The sequence below is a fragment of the Cimex lectularius genome, unplaced genomic scaffold (assembly GCF_000648675.2).
Source record: "Cimex lectularius strain Harlan isolate CLEC.00 unplaced genomic scaffold, Clec_2.1 scaffold203, whole genome shotgun sequence".
NCBI classification, from domain to species: domain Eukaryota; kingdom Metazoa; phylum Arthropoda; class Insecta; order Hemiptera; family Cimicidae; genus Cimex; species Cimex lectularius.
Genome location: NW_019392774.1, coordinates 107,899 through 122,709, shown reverse-complemented (window position 1 = coordinate 122,709; position 14,811 = coordinate 107,899). Strand labels below are relative to the sequence as shown.

General features: G+C 34.2%; 1 protein-coding gene and 1 non-coding gene across 2 annotated transcripts; one reads left to right on the top strand and one right to left on the bottom strand.

Moving 5' to 3' along the window:
* Positions 1 to 2,546: 2,546 nt before the first annotated feature.
* Positions 2,547 to 2,619, bottom strand: Trnae-uuc. The gene has a single exon. It is a non-coding gene; the product is annotated as a tRNA-Glu (tRNA).
* Positions 2,620 to 12,649: 10,030 nt separating this feature from the next.
* On the top strand, positions 12,650 to 14,165 carry LOC106672955. The gene is made up of 4 exons (XM_014404812.2): positions 12,650 to 12,728; positions 12,794 to 12,959; positions 13,473 to 13,631; positions 13,700 to 14,165. The coding sequence occupies exons 1-4, from the start codon at positions 12,667 to 12,669 to the stop codon at positions 13,907 to 13,909; spliced, it is 597 nt and encodes a 198-aa protein (XP_014260298.1). The 5' UTR covers positions 12,650 to 12,666; the 3' UTR covers positions 13,910 to 14,165.
* The last annotated feature ends 646 nt before the right edge of the window (positions 14,166 to 14,811 follow it).

Here is a 14,811-nt window from a genome sequence, read left to right as displayed (position 1 = left end):
AAAAAAAAAAAAAAAAAAAAAAAAAAAAAAAAAAAAAAAAAAAAAAAAAAAAAAAAAAAAAAAAAAAAAAAAAAAAAAAAAAAAAAAAAAAAAAAAAAAAAAAAAAAAAAAAAAAAAAAAAAAAAAAAAAAAAAAAAAAAAANGCTCTATATATTAATATCCCAATTAAAGAATGCACTAAACTAATACAACAAAAAATTACGGAAAACTCTATTTACGAATTAAAAAAATATATTATTAACCTCTTAAATATATACCTACCATCTATTGTAAATTTTTTAATAAATTTTATCCACGAACATTCTTAATTAAGGTACGATCTTCAATAAGAAAACAAATTCACTTGTGATTGCCAATCTTTCGACATATTTGAAGGTTATCATCACGACTATATTCATTTCACATTATAAAAACAAATTTTGTACAGTTGATTTCACAATCAATATAGTTATATAGAACTTACAAAACAATCTTAAATATGTCTACAAATTGACATATATAATTTTTGTTTTACAGGCAATCTCAAATTTCCTTGAAGGCACATTCAGGCCCAACATTGGCAATTGTGTAGATGAAGAGGATCTTTTGGAGTCCTTCGATGTTAAATCCTTGTTTATTTCAATTCCCTTGAATATAATAATATACCTCATATACGCTGGAAAACCGTGTACGATCTTATCAATGAGCCGCCTGATTTGTTCATCGATTTACTGATTTTTCTCAGGAATGAATGGCTAATTTAAATATGATAACAAAATATCAAACAGGCTCTTGCTGTGGCGATGGGAAGTGCTTTGCCCCCCATTTTTGTAGATATTTTAATGAATGATTCGATTGATTAGGTTTTAGATCAGGTCACTTCTAATATTAAGCTCACATGTAAGTACATTGATGAATGGTTTCTGATTTTTCTAAGTGATAATTTAGACTCTCTAGAATTTCCTTAAGTTTTTTAATAGTTAACATTAAAACATAAAATTTACATATGAAGTGAAAAATAGTGGCTCTATTCCTCATTTAGGCGTGGAAGTGATCAGAAGTTCAGCGGGCACATTGATGTATAGTTGATATACAAAACAAATCAGCTCTGACAGTTATTTCAATTATTTCTAATAATAAGCTGATAATTTCCGAATTTCAACAATAACAATGACCATAAATTCTACTTTTTATTCCCTGGTTTGTTTGACCAATGTATTTGATTGGACATTCCCTATAGAACCTTTATACAACATTCAACCTTATTCCTTATAATTAATTAAGGTTTATAGTTGAGATAAAAAAGTCATTGTCACGAGCGGGATTCGAACCCACGACCTTCGGCTAGAAACGCCGCTTCTCCACCACTTGGGCTATCGTGACCTCGATCCGCTCGGGCACTAACTTCCCATCTCAACCCCACCTTTGAATTTTCCCTCCTTTTTCAAATGTCGTGTATTCTATTTGATTTTCGGCGTCAAATGAAATCAGCACGGAGAGCTTTAAGCCGGGAACACACTTACCCGATGCTACGCCATGCGATGCTACCCGATATTAAAAAATAGTGTAATTTTACGAGCAAAACTCTGAATCAATAGTTAATTAAATTTTATGAGCAAAACCGTGTAATAAATTGTTCCAATTTTAGCATATGTACCGCCGAAGCGAGTACAATAAATTGTTAGTTAAATTCATTATATCAAAAAAATCGTATTCCGGTGTTTTGATTAATTTTCCACCAAACCATTAAAATTATTTTTTTAAATAAAACTAAATAAAATAAATTTTTTAAATAAAATTTTTAATCACAGTTAATTTGATGTATATTAAAATAAGTATGTTGTAAATAATATAACTAAAATAATACATGTAGTTTGAATAAAAATATGAGAGTCCGGTTCTTTTGTCTTCGATTGTACTCGATGCGACCCGACGAAAATCTGGACAGAGGGGATCGCAGAGCGTCGGGTAGGTTAGCGTGGCATAGCATCGGGTAGATGTGCACGGGGGTAATGCAACCTTATGGAAAATCGGAGTTTGGATTTGCGTCGTGTATCATCGGGTAGCGCCGCATGGCGTAGCATCGGGTAAGTGTGTTTCTGGATTTAGTGAAGTATTCTTCATTTTAACTTATTAAATTCACTAGTTTTCGTGGTTCCTTTGGTGACTTTGAGAATAGTTTTGGTGTGCTTTGTGGAGATTTCCGCTGTTCTGTTGTCAAAGTAGCTGGCTATTAAGGTGAAAATGTTTTTTGTGCAGTCTATAGCTTTAAGTTCATTTAATAAGTGAGTCCGTTCTATGGCATCAAATGCCCCCTGGATATCAAAAAAAGGTACCCACCACATATTTTTCCTCACTGTTGTTGACATCTTCATAAAGTTTGCAAATTGCATCCTCAGTGGACATCCCTGGAGGGTAGTTGTGTTAAATTTCGATAATTTGCTTTATTAAATCGTAAGTTGGTTAAACAAGGAGGCCAGGTGAATAAGAGAAAAAAATCTGTATATGAAGCCGCTCACTTTGTGTTATTTTCTACGCTAGCGGTTCTGGGATCGAAACTTTGTCATTGTCACGAGCGGGATTCGAACCCACGACCTTCGGCTAGAAACGCCGCTGCTCTACCACTTGAGCTATCGTGACTTCGATCCACTCGGACACTAACTTCCCATCTCAACCCCACCTTTGAATTTTCCCTCCTTTTTGCCATTTTTCAAATGTCGTGTAATCGGTTTGGATTCTCGACGACAATTGAAATGGCCACGGAGTGTTGTAGTGAAGTAGACTTCATTTTAACTTAACAAATTCACTAGTTTTCGTGGTCCGCTTGACCAATTAATATGTTGCAATGAATTAAGATTTTTAGTTGAGATAAAAACAGCCAGTAATTGTAAACTAGTTTGAACTCTAGTCCACGGCACCCGATGGACAGTTGTTGGACGTCAAGCTCTTCGGTATGACCGGAATTATTACTACTACACCACCTCCAAGCTCTATGGATCATTAATCTGGTAGACCAAAGCTCAACAAAAGGTAGCTCCTTAATCATTAGACAGCACACAAAGATTAACAAACCTATGTATTAAAGGGGCAATGAGAACAACTCCTACAAGTTTACTAGAAACTCTGCTAAACGGAAACATTTACAAAGGATAGGCTAGGAAAACTATTGGCATTTGGGCTCCAAAAACTATCAAATTGGATAGGAACTAAATAATTCGGGCACACAATCATAATTAATAATTTTAGACACCCATTCTTAGAAATGGGGACTGATTATATAAACCCGGAAACAATCTTTACAACATCCTATAAAGTCTCACCAGACTATAAAGGAGAGGAAGAACTCAGGAGAGCAAGATAGAATGATATGGTATACAGATGGCTCCAAAACACACGATGTAACCGGATCGGGTGTTTTTCGTACAAGTCCAAAACATGAGCAATCCAACTCATTAGGGAAGTACACTTCGGTCTTTCAAAGGGACCTTTTTACCGTCAATGCTAATGCCCTGGAAAATCTAAAAAGTGGTTACAGGCAAAAACTCCTCGTAAGATCTGAAAGCTAAGCTGCTATTAAAGCATTAGCATGTAAAAGAATCACATCAAAATTAGTCGGCGAATGCATCCAAAATCTCCAAAACCTGGGGAAACACAACAACCTGATGATATCTTGGGGGCCAGGACACAGAGGAATTTTGGGTAACGAGAAAGCAGACAGACTGGCCAGAGGAGGATCAGCAAGACCAAACGAAGGCCTCGAACCTATACTTGGGATAACAAAAACAAATATGGAATCCTCCATCGCAGAATGGATTAAAAAAAAGGAAAAATGAATAAACTCTAGCGGCGCTACACACACTAAACTTACGTTGAAACAACCCTCACCAAGACTGGAAAAATCACTGCTGCAATTGAAGAAGACTAAACTCAGAGGAGTGGTACCACTAGTAGTGGTAAGACTACTAACCGGTCACTGGCATGTGAGAAAACATCATGGGCATATATAACGATGATCCCATCTTCAGATTATGCAATGAGGAGGAGGAAACAGCCACCCATATCATCTTCGAATGCGGAGCTTGAGCTATCGTGACTTCGATCCACTCGGACACTAACACCAACTTTTTTATCTCAACTAAAAATCTTAGTTAATTGCAAGTTATTAATTGGTCAAGCGGACCAGGAAAACTAGTGAACTTATTCCTTATCCTTGAGTTTAGTATATTAAGGCTAATTTTATTCTTATATTTGTAACGATTGATTTTGAGTATGTATTTTTTAATCAAATATTGTAATTTGAGCGAAATCACCGGGGCACGTTACGTTGTTACCGTACGTTATATTGTTGAACATGAAAGGATATGTTCATATTAATAATATATAAGTTATTAGTGCTGGGTTTACGTTTAAAGTCAACTATTAATCTTAAGAAGAAAATAAATTTTATTCTGGGGTTTCGGTCCCACTTGAATAACAAAAATTGTTAACGAATGTACAAAATTTGGCACAATTCGTGTCAAAATGAATATATAAATAAAGCTTTAAAAGTAATAGTATAAAGTTAAAAGAAAAGTACTAAGTTAAATAAGAATAGGAAAAATTAACAGAAAATTACCTTTTTCGTTGCTAAATTTTAAGGCCAGGAGGTAGTAAAAAATTATCAATAATTTTATCTAGTTACTATGAAAAATAAACAAATTAATACTAGTGTCCGTTTTTTGTCTTTGAGTGTATAATATTGTTGTACAAATGTTAAATTTGATATTTTCACAGACGCATTTCGAAATTATTTGTATTCCTTGGCTTGTTGTTAAGTAATAAAAACCGAATATCAAGGATTGCATGTCTTCGGCGATGTGGCTATTAATAACTAACGTTTTCCATGTTACGTGACGCCAACACATTTATATTTCTTTATCACTACGTTAAAAAATAAGAAAAAACTTCATTCCCGTGTTTCAACTGTATCGCATTTCTGCCAAGGAAAGACAGGATCGCTTAAATTACACAAACAATAAGTAAGGTTGCATTTTTAATCAACACATTCAGGAATGTTAAATCGATAAATGAGAACTTTTTATATGTCGATTTTGCTTAAAGCGACACTTATTTTGATTCTTCTGGGCTAAAAGGGCGATCGGATTACAGTCTTGTAGGTTTTGCTCAAAACAGGTCGCGAATAGCAAATTGTCCGGGCTGAGTTTCAAACGCCGATAACTTGTTGAACTGTCCCTGTACCTCTATAATAGATCAACCAGCGGGTAATTTAGGGGACGTGTCTCCATGGTAACACCCACCAAAACCAACCCCTGCCGTTCTCCTACCAACCTTTACTTTTGTAATCACACTTCGATGAAAGAATACCTATAAAATGTGAATTCCTTTGAATCATTACCCATGTTTCTTTGAATGGGGTGGGATTGAAAATCTAATGAAATGTTTGACAAAGGGTACGATACATTAGAAATGTGGAAAAATCCAACCACGTCAATCTCACAAAATCATCAAAAAAGGTTTTTTTTAATATGGCATCTTCTAGTCAATGGATCTAATATTCTGTTTCTCGATTGTATTCGAGATATTTTCAGGCTAATGCTTTCGTAAAGTCTCTATATCTCACAAAATATTCAAAATATTAATCCTACAGTAAATTTGATTACAGCAATGGGAATTTTTTTTAAATGAACTTTGGCGAACAAAGTACAAAATCAGTTGGCACATACATTTTTACAATTTCTATAAAAAAATATACTCAAAAATGGTAAATGGTATAGTGAGTTGTTCAATCATTTTAAAAAGTGTGTGGTGATTAGTGACCGTTAGTCGATGATTATTCGGAAATCGTGAGATGCGGTCTGGTGTGATGTAGGTTTCAGAAAAATATTTTCTTTATCGTGCCAACGTTTCGAACTATATTGAGATCATCATCAAGAATGGCACACTTACGCAGAAAACAAACTGAGTGAGTAGAAATACTTTGATTGAATATAAAAAATATATTTTTTGCATTGTATAAATTCACTTTTTTCCACATCCTACATGTATTTGATAAAAGTAAACAATGTTTGTAAATCCCAGGCCCTGATGATGATCTCAATAAAGATCGAAACGTTGGCACGATAAAGAATATATTTTTCTGAAATCTTCATCACACCAGACCGAATTTCACGATTTCTGAATAATCATCGACTAACGGTCACTAATCACCACACAAATGTTCATAGTTTATTGTAAAATTTGAATAGTTGTGTTTTCCTAGGCATATCATGAAAAATATGTTTTTTTAAACAAATTTCTTTGATTTATTGGTATTAAATTATTGTTGATTCTCTAAATATAAATTGATATTGTTGATTCGCTACGGAAATTTGCAATTCAACCCTAGTTTGTCTGGAAGGTGGCCAAATCCGGCCTAGTTTGGCGTTTGAGTAGATTCGAAACAGTAAGCCTTTTGATTTAATGGGTAAAGTACTCTTCGATGGCCAAGTTTTTAAACACTATTTCATAGCCGTAAAATCCATGTACATGTAATGATTTTTACCGATTATTGTATTTAAAAAGAACTCGGTTTCAATTTCTTCATCTTTTTACTTGGGGAAAACGCTAGGAAAATTTTTGAACTACTTTTTTTGATCAGTATGGTTAGAATCAGTCACAAGATTTGATCCGATCAATTCTTTAACAAATGGAATTTTAAGTTCAACGATATTGGATGTAATCGGGTTAGATAAATTAGTATGAACTCTTTATATATATATTTTTTATATTCAATCAAAATATTTCTACTCACTCAAAGCGTTTGTTTTCTGCGTAAGTGTGCCATTCGGCTATTACGCAGAAAACAAACACTTTGAGTGAGTAGAAATACTTTGAATGAATAAAAAAATAAATATTATTTGCATTGTATAAATTCACTTTTTTTCCACATCCTACATGTATTTGTATATTATTAAACACTATTTGTAAATCCCAGGCCCTGAAGATGATCTCAATAAAGATCGAAACGTTGGCACGATAAAGAAAGTGTTTTTCGGAAACCTACATCACACCAGAGCTCATTTCACGATTTCTGAATAATCCTTTTAAAAAGGTAGTTCCTACTCACAATTAGTTGTTTTCAACGTTCAGGATTTCAAGCTTTCAGCTCTTTGGTTGCAACGGTTAAGCCGTTGACATGGCACTCATCGCTGTGAGGTAAATGTCCGGGGTTCGAACCCTGCATGTGTCATTCAAATGGACGTTTTTTTTTTAAACATCGACACTCCGAGACTTGATATTACGTCAGTTGTTGCAAACTGTCGTAAAAAATAAGAAGTAAAAGATCGTGTACAGGGTATCCCAAGAACCGACATCAATACTGTTGGAAGTCTTCTAAAAACTCCCTATTTGCTGTCCCTCAATTTTATTCGAGATATTTCAGTTTTGAAGTTACTTCTATCATAACTTTTACCCATATGGCCACCTATCTCATACAATATTAATCTTATTACCAGAACAATGGAAACAGCTTTAAAAATCTTATAAGATTTATAATTTGTTTCTATTGTTAAGCAAACAGAGTACAAAATCAGTTAAAGCATTAATTTCACTAGTTTCGTGGTCTGCTTGACCAATTAATATATTTCAATTAATTAAGGTTTTTAGTTGAGATAAAACAGTCAGTGTCACGAGCGGGATTCGAACCCACGACCTTCGGCTTGATACGCCGCTTCTCTACCACTTGAGCTATCGTGACTTCGACCCACTCTGACATTAACTTCCCATCTCAACCCCACCTTGTGAATTTTCCCTTCTTTTTGCTATTTTTCAAATGTTATGTAATCTATTTGATTCTGGGCGACAAATGAAATGGCCACGTAGAACTTTAGTGAAGGTATACTTCATTTAAACTTATTAAATTCACTAGTTTCGTGGTCCGCTTGACTAATTTATATATTTCAATTAACTAAGGTTTTTAGATGAGATAAAAAAGTCAGGGTCACGAGCGGGATTCGAACCCACGACCTTCGGCTTGATACGCCGCTTCTCTACCACTTGAGCTATCGTGACTTCGATTAACCATTAATGCTTACGAATTTTAAATTCTTAAGTTCAAGTGAGATGAGTTGTAACCTCACAACCGTGTAGATTGTGTAGAGAAGGGAACGAGTTCGAACGCTCCTGTGGAACGAGCGAGAATCGGGTAAATGGAGGAAAAAGAAGCGTTTTTGACAGTTTGAAAGTGGCGTCTGAAAGGTATGATTTTATTATCATCAGGAACATGGTTGGATGCACTTGAGCTTCTACAGAAATTCCAGGTGCCATACCCTACAAAGACACCAGGGCAATGGTGTCTACAACGTGATGAGCTAAAACGATAGTCGAGTGGCAACTCTGAAAGGTGAATTGGTGTTTAGGAGTAATATAGGTTGGAATTGCGTTATAAAGGTATTATAAAGTAACAGTATTTTTAGAGAATCTTCCCGATTATAGGTAAAGGACTGATTGGTCTGTGAACTACGAAGGCGAGTTGCGTTTTTTGGTTTACGAATAACCTTTATTGAAGAGAATTTCCCTATGGTGTGGAAGTAGTTATTGCGAATTACAGCATTGAAGGGAGATGAGAAAATTATTGCTTTTTAGGGAGTTGGGATAATATTTTTGGAGTAATTAGATCGTAACTAGGACTTTATGTTTTCCGTAATAATGAATAATAAGGAAATGTAATATTGATCTTTGAAACAGTTCACATTTTCCCTTACGTGCCCCTTTAGGTGTAGCAAATTAATACCTGTCTCTAAATAATAACTCACACAGGTGATATGCTATTTTTATGTTTTCAATATTGGCCGTAATATAAAATGATGTAGGTGTCAAATGAGCATGGATTTCTTCCCATGGGTTTCGTAAAACAAAATAAAATAAAAACAGGCAGCATTAACGTTTTATGCAGATTTACGAGAACTACTGCCGGATGTGTAACTAGAAAAAAACTGAATCTCTGCAGGAGGACTGGTAGCAAATCGTTTTAACCATATTTAGATATACATACTACAGTTTTTTGAATGCATTATGTCTTGGGAAACAAAGTTTTATAATCAAATCGGATCAAATGTAATAAATCACCTTAAGGGATTGGACTCCGAAATTGTGTAGATAACGCCCAACGCTGATCACAGTTTAATACTAATTGGCTATTCAACGAATTCCAGGGGCAGTTAACGATTTCTCATTACAGCCAGGTTGATACCTCCATTTTTGCTACAGTCGGCTCATCCACCGTCCGTGGCAAAACACCAACCGCAGCCGAACATTTATTTTAATTGTTGAAACCGCCGAATCGAGTCGAGTCAGGCCGGAGATTGCGTTTAGGGTGGTTCTTTAGGCGTCGGAGATGGAGTGAGCGAAGACCTTGTCAACTGCAATATCCGGCGTGGAACGTCACCATCACCATCAAAAGCATCATCGTCAGCCACTCGTTATCACTTCCTACTTCTAATCTCTGTTGTTTACTCTTAAGTTTTCAAAACGGTATGCTGTCGAGCGACCATTGCTTTATCTTGCCATCTATTCATCAATGAACAACGTTAAAACTATTTTGATGGACTTGGTTGCAGAAATTCTTTATTTTAGCTTGTATGGCACTGTGGATTTTAATCAAAATAATGAAATGTATGAAAACGTTAACACAGTGTTCACCCTTAGATAATTTCATACCTGGGAGACATGGTAATTTTTTTGTATAATATATGTTTAGGTTTAACTATTACTCCTAGTAACCGATGCATTATCAATAAAATGGATTACCAAATGCTCTGTGCAAATTCAATTCCTTTTTCCATCCTAAATTTGTCGAAATGAAGAAATTGTTTTTTTAGAAGAAATAAAGGTGGCTGGGTAGGCTAAATTGACAAGTAATAAACAAATTACAAATAAATAAAACGTTTATTCAATCCCTATCTATCCTGTCTCTACTTAATTGTGTGATAATTCTCTCTCCATCTCTCTCTGTCTCTCTCACTTCTTCATTCTATCCACCTGTGTGTATATGTGCTTGTTAATTTCTTTTTTAATCCTTTCTCTCTCTCCCTCTTTATTATCATTTTTGGTAATCAAAGACTATTATCTAGGGTTAAGTATGACTTATTGCCCGAAGTAAGAGCTAATAATGAACAAATTCCTTAGGCCAAAATTTATCATGGGCTTGCCAAGTAAAGAAGATTTGTAATATTATCTATTCTAAAATGTATAGGCTAAAAAAATTATTTTACTATTACTCTAAAAAAATATAAAAATATATTGTAAAAGTATTTATTTTTCCTTACTTAAAGAATGGCTAACATGTAATGTCGAACCTGAATTATAAAAACATTAAAAATCTCCAAGTCACACAAAATATGTGTTTAAAATTTGATCGTGTGTACAAAAAGTATAAGAAAATATCTGTACTAAAAGTGAAAGAGATGCAAGAATTCAAAATATTAAGCATGTTATCTAGTATTTTCAGATTAAAGGTACCTGAAAGTTTGTATAATAAATATATGTTTTTCAGAAATGAAAGCAGGCACTCTGATTCAAAAATAATTATTCCTTTATGTATAACAAAGATGTATTATAACTCATTTTATCTCAAATCCATAAGTATTTTTTTCAATTAAATTTCAATTAAACGAAAATATATTTTTATCAAGCCACAGAAAATTTAGAAATAAATATAGACTAAGAATGTTAGACAAATACTAATAAGGGTACGTTTTTCTAAAAATACAAATAGTTGTTCATTGATAATTTAGTTTATTAATTTAAGAAGTCCAATCGTTTGAGATAATCCATAAGATGGATTTTGATGTATTATTGTGAGATAAAATGTGTATATGTGAATTTGTGAAAGAAATGTATTATATAGCTATAGAAAGTTAAACAAAAAAATTATAAAAATAAAAATAACTTAAGTCTCAACTTAATGTCTGTGCGTGGCAAATAATAATTTCTACTATACATGTGTTACCTCGTTAAATGTAAGAGTGGTTTATGTAAACCAAATTTTGCGAGGATAAATAAATCATAATCAATCAATCAATCCCTTCCTCTATCTTTCTTTCTCTTTTATCCCCCTCTCTCTTCCCTCTCTGTCTCTGTATTTCTCTTTCTCTCTCTATAATATTGTTTCGTCCTTTTCCTTTGTCTATTTGTTATTTTCCTCCTTTCTTTCTCACAGATGTACTATCTTCCTCTATCTTTCTTTCTCTTTTATCCCCTCTCTCTTCCCTCTATATCTATGTCTTTCTCTTTCTCTCTCTATAATATTGTTTCGTCCTTTTCCTTTGTCTATTTCTTATTTTCCTCCTTTCTTCCTCAAAGATGTACTACCTTCCTCTATCTTTCTTTCTCTTTTATACCCTCTCTCTTCCCTCTCTGTCTATGTCTTTCTCTTTCTCTCTCTATAACATTGTTTCGTCCTTTTCCTTTCTCTATTTCTTATTTTCCTCCTTTTTTTTCTCACAGATGTACTACTTTCATCTTTTTCTCATTCGTTCCTTCATCCCCTCTCTCGCTTTTTTCTCTTACTCTTTCTTTTGCGCTTTCTGTCTATCAGTCATTCTCTCCCTTTCTGTTTCTCTCTTCCTCTCTCTTTCCTCTCTCCCTCTGTCTGTATGTCTGTCTGTCTGTCTGTCTCTCTCTCTCTCTCTCTCTCTCTCTCTCTCTCTCTCTCTCTCTCTCTCTCTCTCTCTCTCTCTCTCTCTCTCTGTCAAATTATGTTTCGTACTTCCCTTTCTTTACTTTTTCTTTTCCTACTTTCATTCTCACAAATATACTAATTTCCACTTTTGGTCATGTCTTCCTTCATTTCCTTCTCTCTTTTTCTCTAAATCTCTCTTTACCCTCAATCTCCCTATCATTTTCTCTCTCTCTCTCTCTCTCTCTCTCTCCCTCTCTCTTTTAATCAGTTCCCAGGACTAATAAAGTCTTTCTTTCACCCTTTCTCTCACTTATTCAATCTTACTTATCTGTTTTTTTTCGTTTAAACAGTTTTGTCCCTATTATTTATACATTTCATGACAATTGGAGTTGGCTTTTTTAAAATTTTTTTTTAAAGTGTCGTAAAAATTTATAATTGTTCATGTTTACGCCAAAATCTTTCCAAAATTGAACATAAAAGCATGTTATTAGGTATAATATTTTAATTGTAATAATATTTTAAAAAATGACACATTTTCTACTAATGTCTTTGTCTTCTTAATGTCAGCACACTAGTTTTCACAATTCTTTGAAGAGCTGATCCTGATTCAGGTTTACCCGTTGAAATCATTGAATGGTAATCCAGCATATATACGGCCTCATATCTGGTTGTATTAGACATTGTCCTCTTCATGTTTTATGTATAAAAAGGAAGAGGATTCCCCCGGGGCGTGATATGTCGGGATTCAATTTCAAACGCCGATGTCACCACCAATACACTCTATTGTGTTTCTATTTCCTTTCATTTTCATCTTTCTCCTCTGTCCTCCGAGTTATTCCAAGACGGATGTCGGCGTTCCATTTCAGCTGGAATCTGTGGGAAATGGGATATAAATGGTCGTAGCAATTTTCAGATAGACCGCACTCGGAAAATTACCATTCCAAATCGTCCATTTCCCCCTTCCGGTGATGAACGAACGTTTAACGTTTTATAATCATTCCGTTCTTTTTTACCCGTCTGAAACGACAATGAAGACAGCGGTTTACTTTATTTTCCTCTTTTTCATTTTGAACGTCGAAAATGCAAAACAGTAAATAAAATTGGCACGCAACACTAGGAAAACATCGGTACAAAAATGGTCTTTTCTGATTCCAGCCAGACGAAGAAAATCTTCAGGATTGTTAAGTTTGAAGAATGCCCTGGAAAACGCTACAAGGAAAAATGCATCAAACTCTGGAATTTCACAAACCAAATTGTCAGTGTTGATAAACAAATAGCAGGTTCAACTATTGAATTGAAAAACGTCCCTGCAAAGCCTCAGGTATGTGACTGATATGGATGACAATTATGTGGAAAAAATATTTATATTTTAATTTAATGTTGTACTTATGTTTAATTGTGTTTGAGAAGAGTTTAATAGTCAGACATCAAACAACTAAAACAAAAACATATATGGCAGAAAGTCAGTATCACAATATACCGGCGTTTGATTTGTTTGTCACCTTGTCTTTATCTGGCCATAGTGTGGTCATTTCTTTTGCCGATATTAATGCTGATAGCATGAAAGAACCAGTTGAAATTGAGAAAGGCTGCTAACCCTGCTTTCCGGTTAATTGAAAATTCAGACAACTGGTTTACATTTAACAAAATAAGTGCCCAACAGATCACTTCTCTAATAAATTTGTGAAGTAAATGAGCGGATAACATTGATTATTTGCTTCTATCAATGAGAAAATCAATAAAAAATTGCATGCAATTTAAAAAAAATGCGTAGATACATTGAATTTTATGATCACTTGTTTTTCAAAATTATTATTGTTTTGTTTTTTCTTAGGTAGTAACAACAGCTCTAAAATGTGAATCAAGTGAATATGAGTCCTGCGTGGAAATTTGGAGTTTTAAGTTCGACGTTTGCTCCAAACTGCAAGAGTCGTTCTTCTACACAAATACAGCTCAGCTTTTCAAACCCGATCTTAAATGCCCGATAAAAGACGTTAGTATCTCTCATTTTAAAACTACTTGAATAGACACAGAATAAAAACAAAACTTAACGCGTTTCAGGGTATATACAAGTCCGTGAATTACACAGCGACGCCCGACGACCTCTACAAATTTCTTAGGAATGCTGGATTTACGTCTATCACGGATTACTACATCGGGCTCAGATTCTTGTTCCTCAATGAAAAGAGAATCCATATCGGGTGCATGGACGGTATAGGAAAGTTCTACGACATAAAATCAAAAGAAATACAAAAAACTACACGAACATAGCTCAATAAACACTATGGTGATTAAGATTATGGGTTAAAATGTGGTGTTTGGTATTAAGTTTATACACTATTCCTTTAATAACAGAAATTAAACCAATAAATGTAAGAGAAAAAAATGAAAATTGTTTTTCCAGGTAATAAAATATCGACCTATAAGTAACTTCTTGGTCGACATACTGTCTAAATTTAGAATTAATTATACTCTTTCCTAGACAGTTAATAGGAGAAAAACAATTATGTATCTATTTTCATAAAGAGTGAGGCAAGAGATCTCGAACAGTAAGGACGTGTTTATCACAGCTCATCTAAACAACTTATTTCAAGAGTTATTTGAGTCGGATTCGCCCAAAAACGAGGACACAGTGAGTCGTGTTCCTCGTGCAAATCATCGTCAAGTTTCGAGAAATTTCTGCAAGGAACTTGACAATAACGAGTGAGTGAATTTTACTAAATTAATAGGAAAGCGGACGGACAGGAAAGCAGCCTGTCCAGCNCCCTCGGAAAAATGGGAGAGCAGCGATGGCTGCACTCTCCCCTCAAGACAAAATGAACTGTGCTGTGTATATAAGTCACAAAATTACAAAATGTATAAACATATACAGATGGTAATAAAAAAAAAAAAAAAATTTTCATAAAACTACATTGTTTTCTGCACGGAATGAGATTAGTTACATGATATTCCGAGCTTTAGAAGTAATTTAAATAATTTTTTGAAATTCACTAATTTCGTGGTCCGCTTGACCAATTAATACTTTACAATTAATTAAGGTTTTTAGTTGAGATGAAAAAAAAAATGGCAAAAGGAGGGAAAACTCATAAGGTGGGGTTGAGATGGGGAGCTGATGTCCGAACGGATCGAGGTCACGATAGCTCAGGTGGTAGAGCAGCGGCGTATCTAGCCGA

Bases quoted from the DNA above. Each gene is read 5' to 3' on its own strand.
- LOC106672955 (XM_014404812.2), top strand. From the start codon at position 12,667: ATGAAGACAGCGGTTTACTTTATTTTCCTCTTTTTCATTTTGAACGTC. The intron at 12,960-13,472 runs GTATGTGACTGA...GTTTTTTCTTAG, and splicing joins ACGTCCCTGCAAAGCCTCAG to GTAGTAACAACAGCTCTAAA. The intron at 13,632-13,699 runs GTTAGTATCTCT...AACGCGTTTCAG, and splicing joins TTAAATGCCCGATAAAAGAC to GGTATATACAAGTCCGTGAA.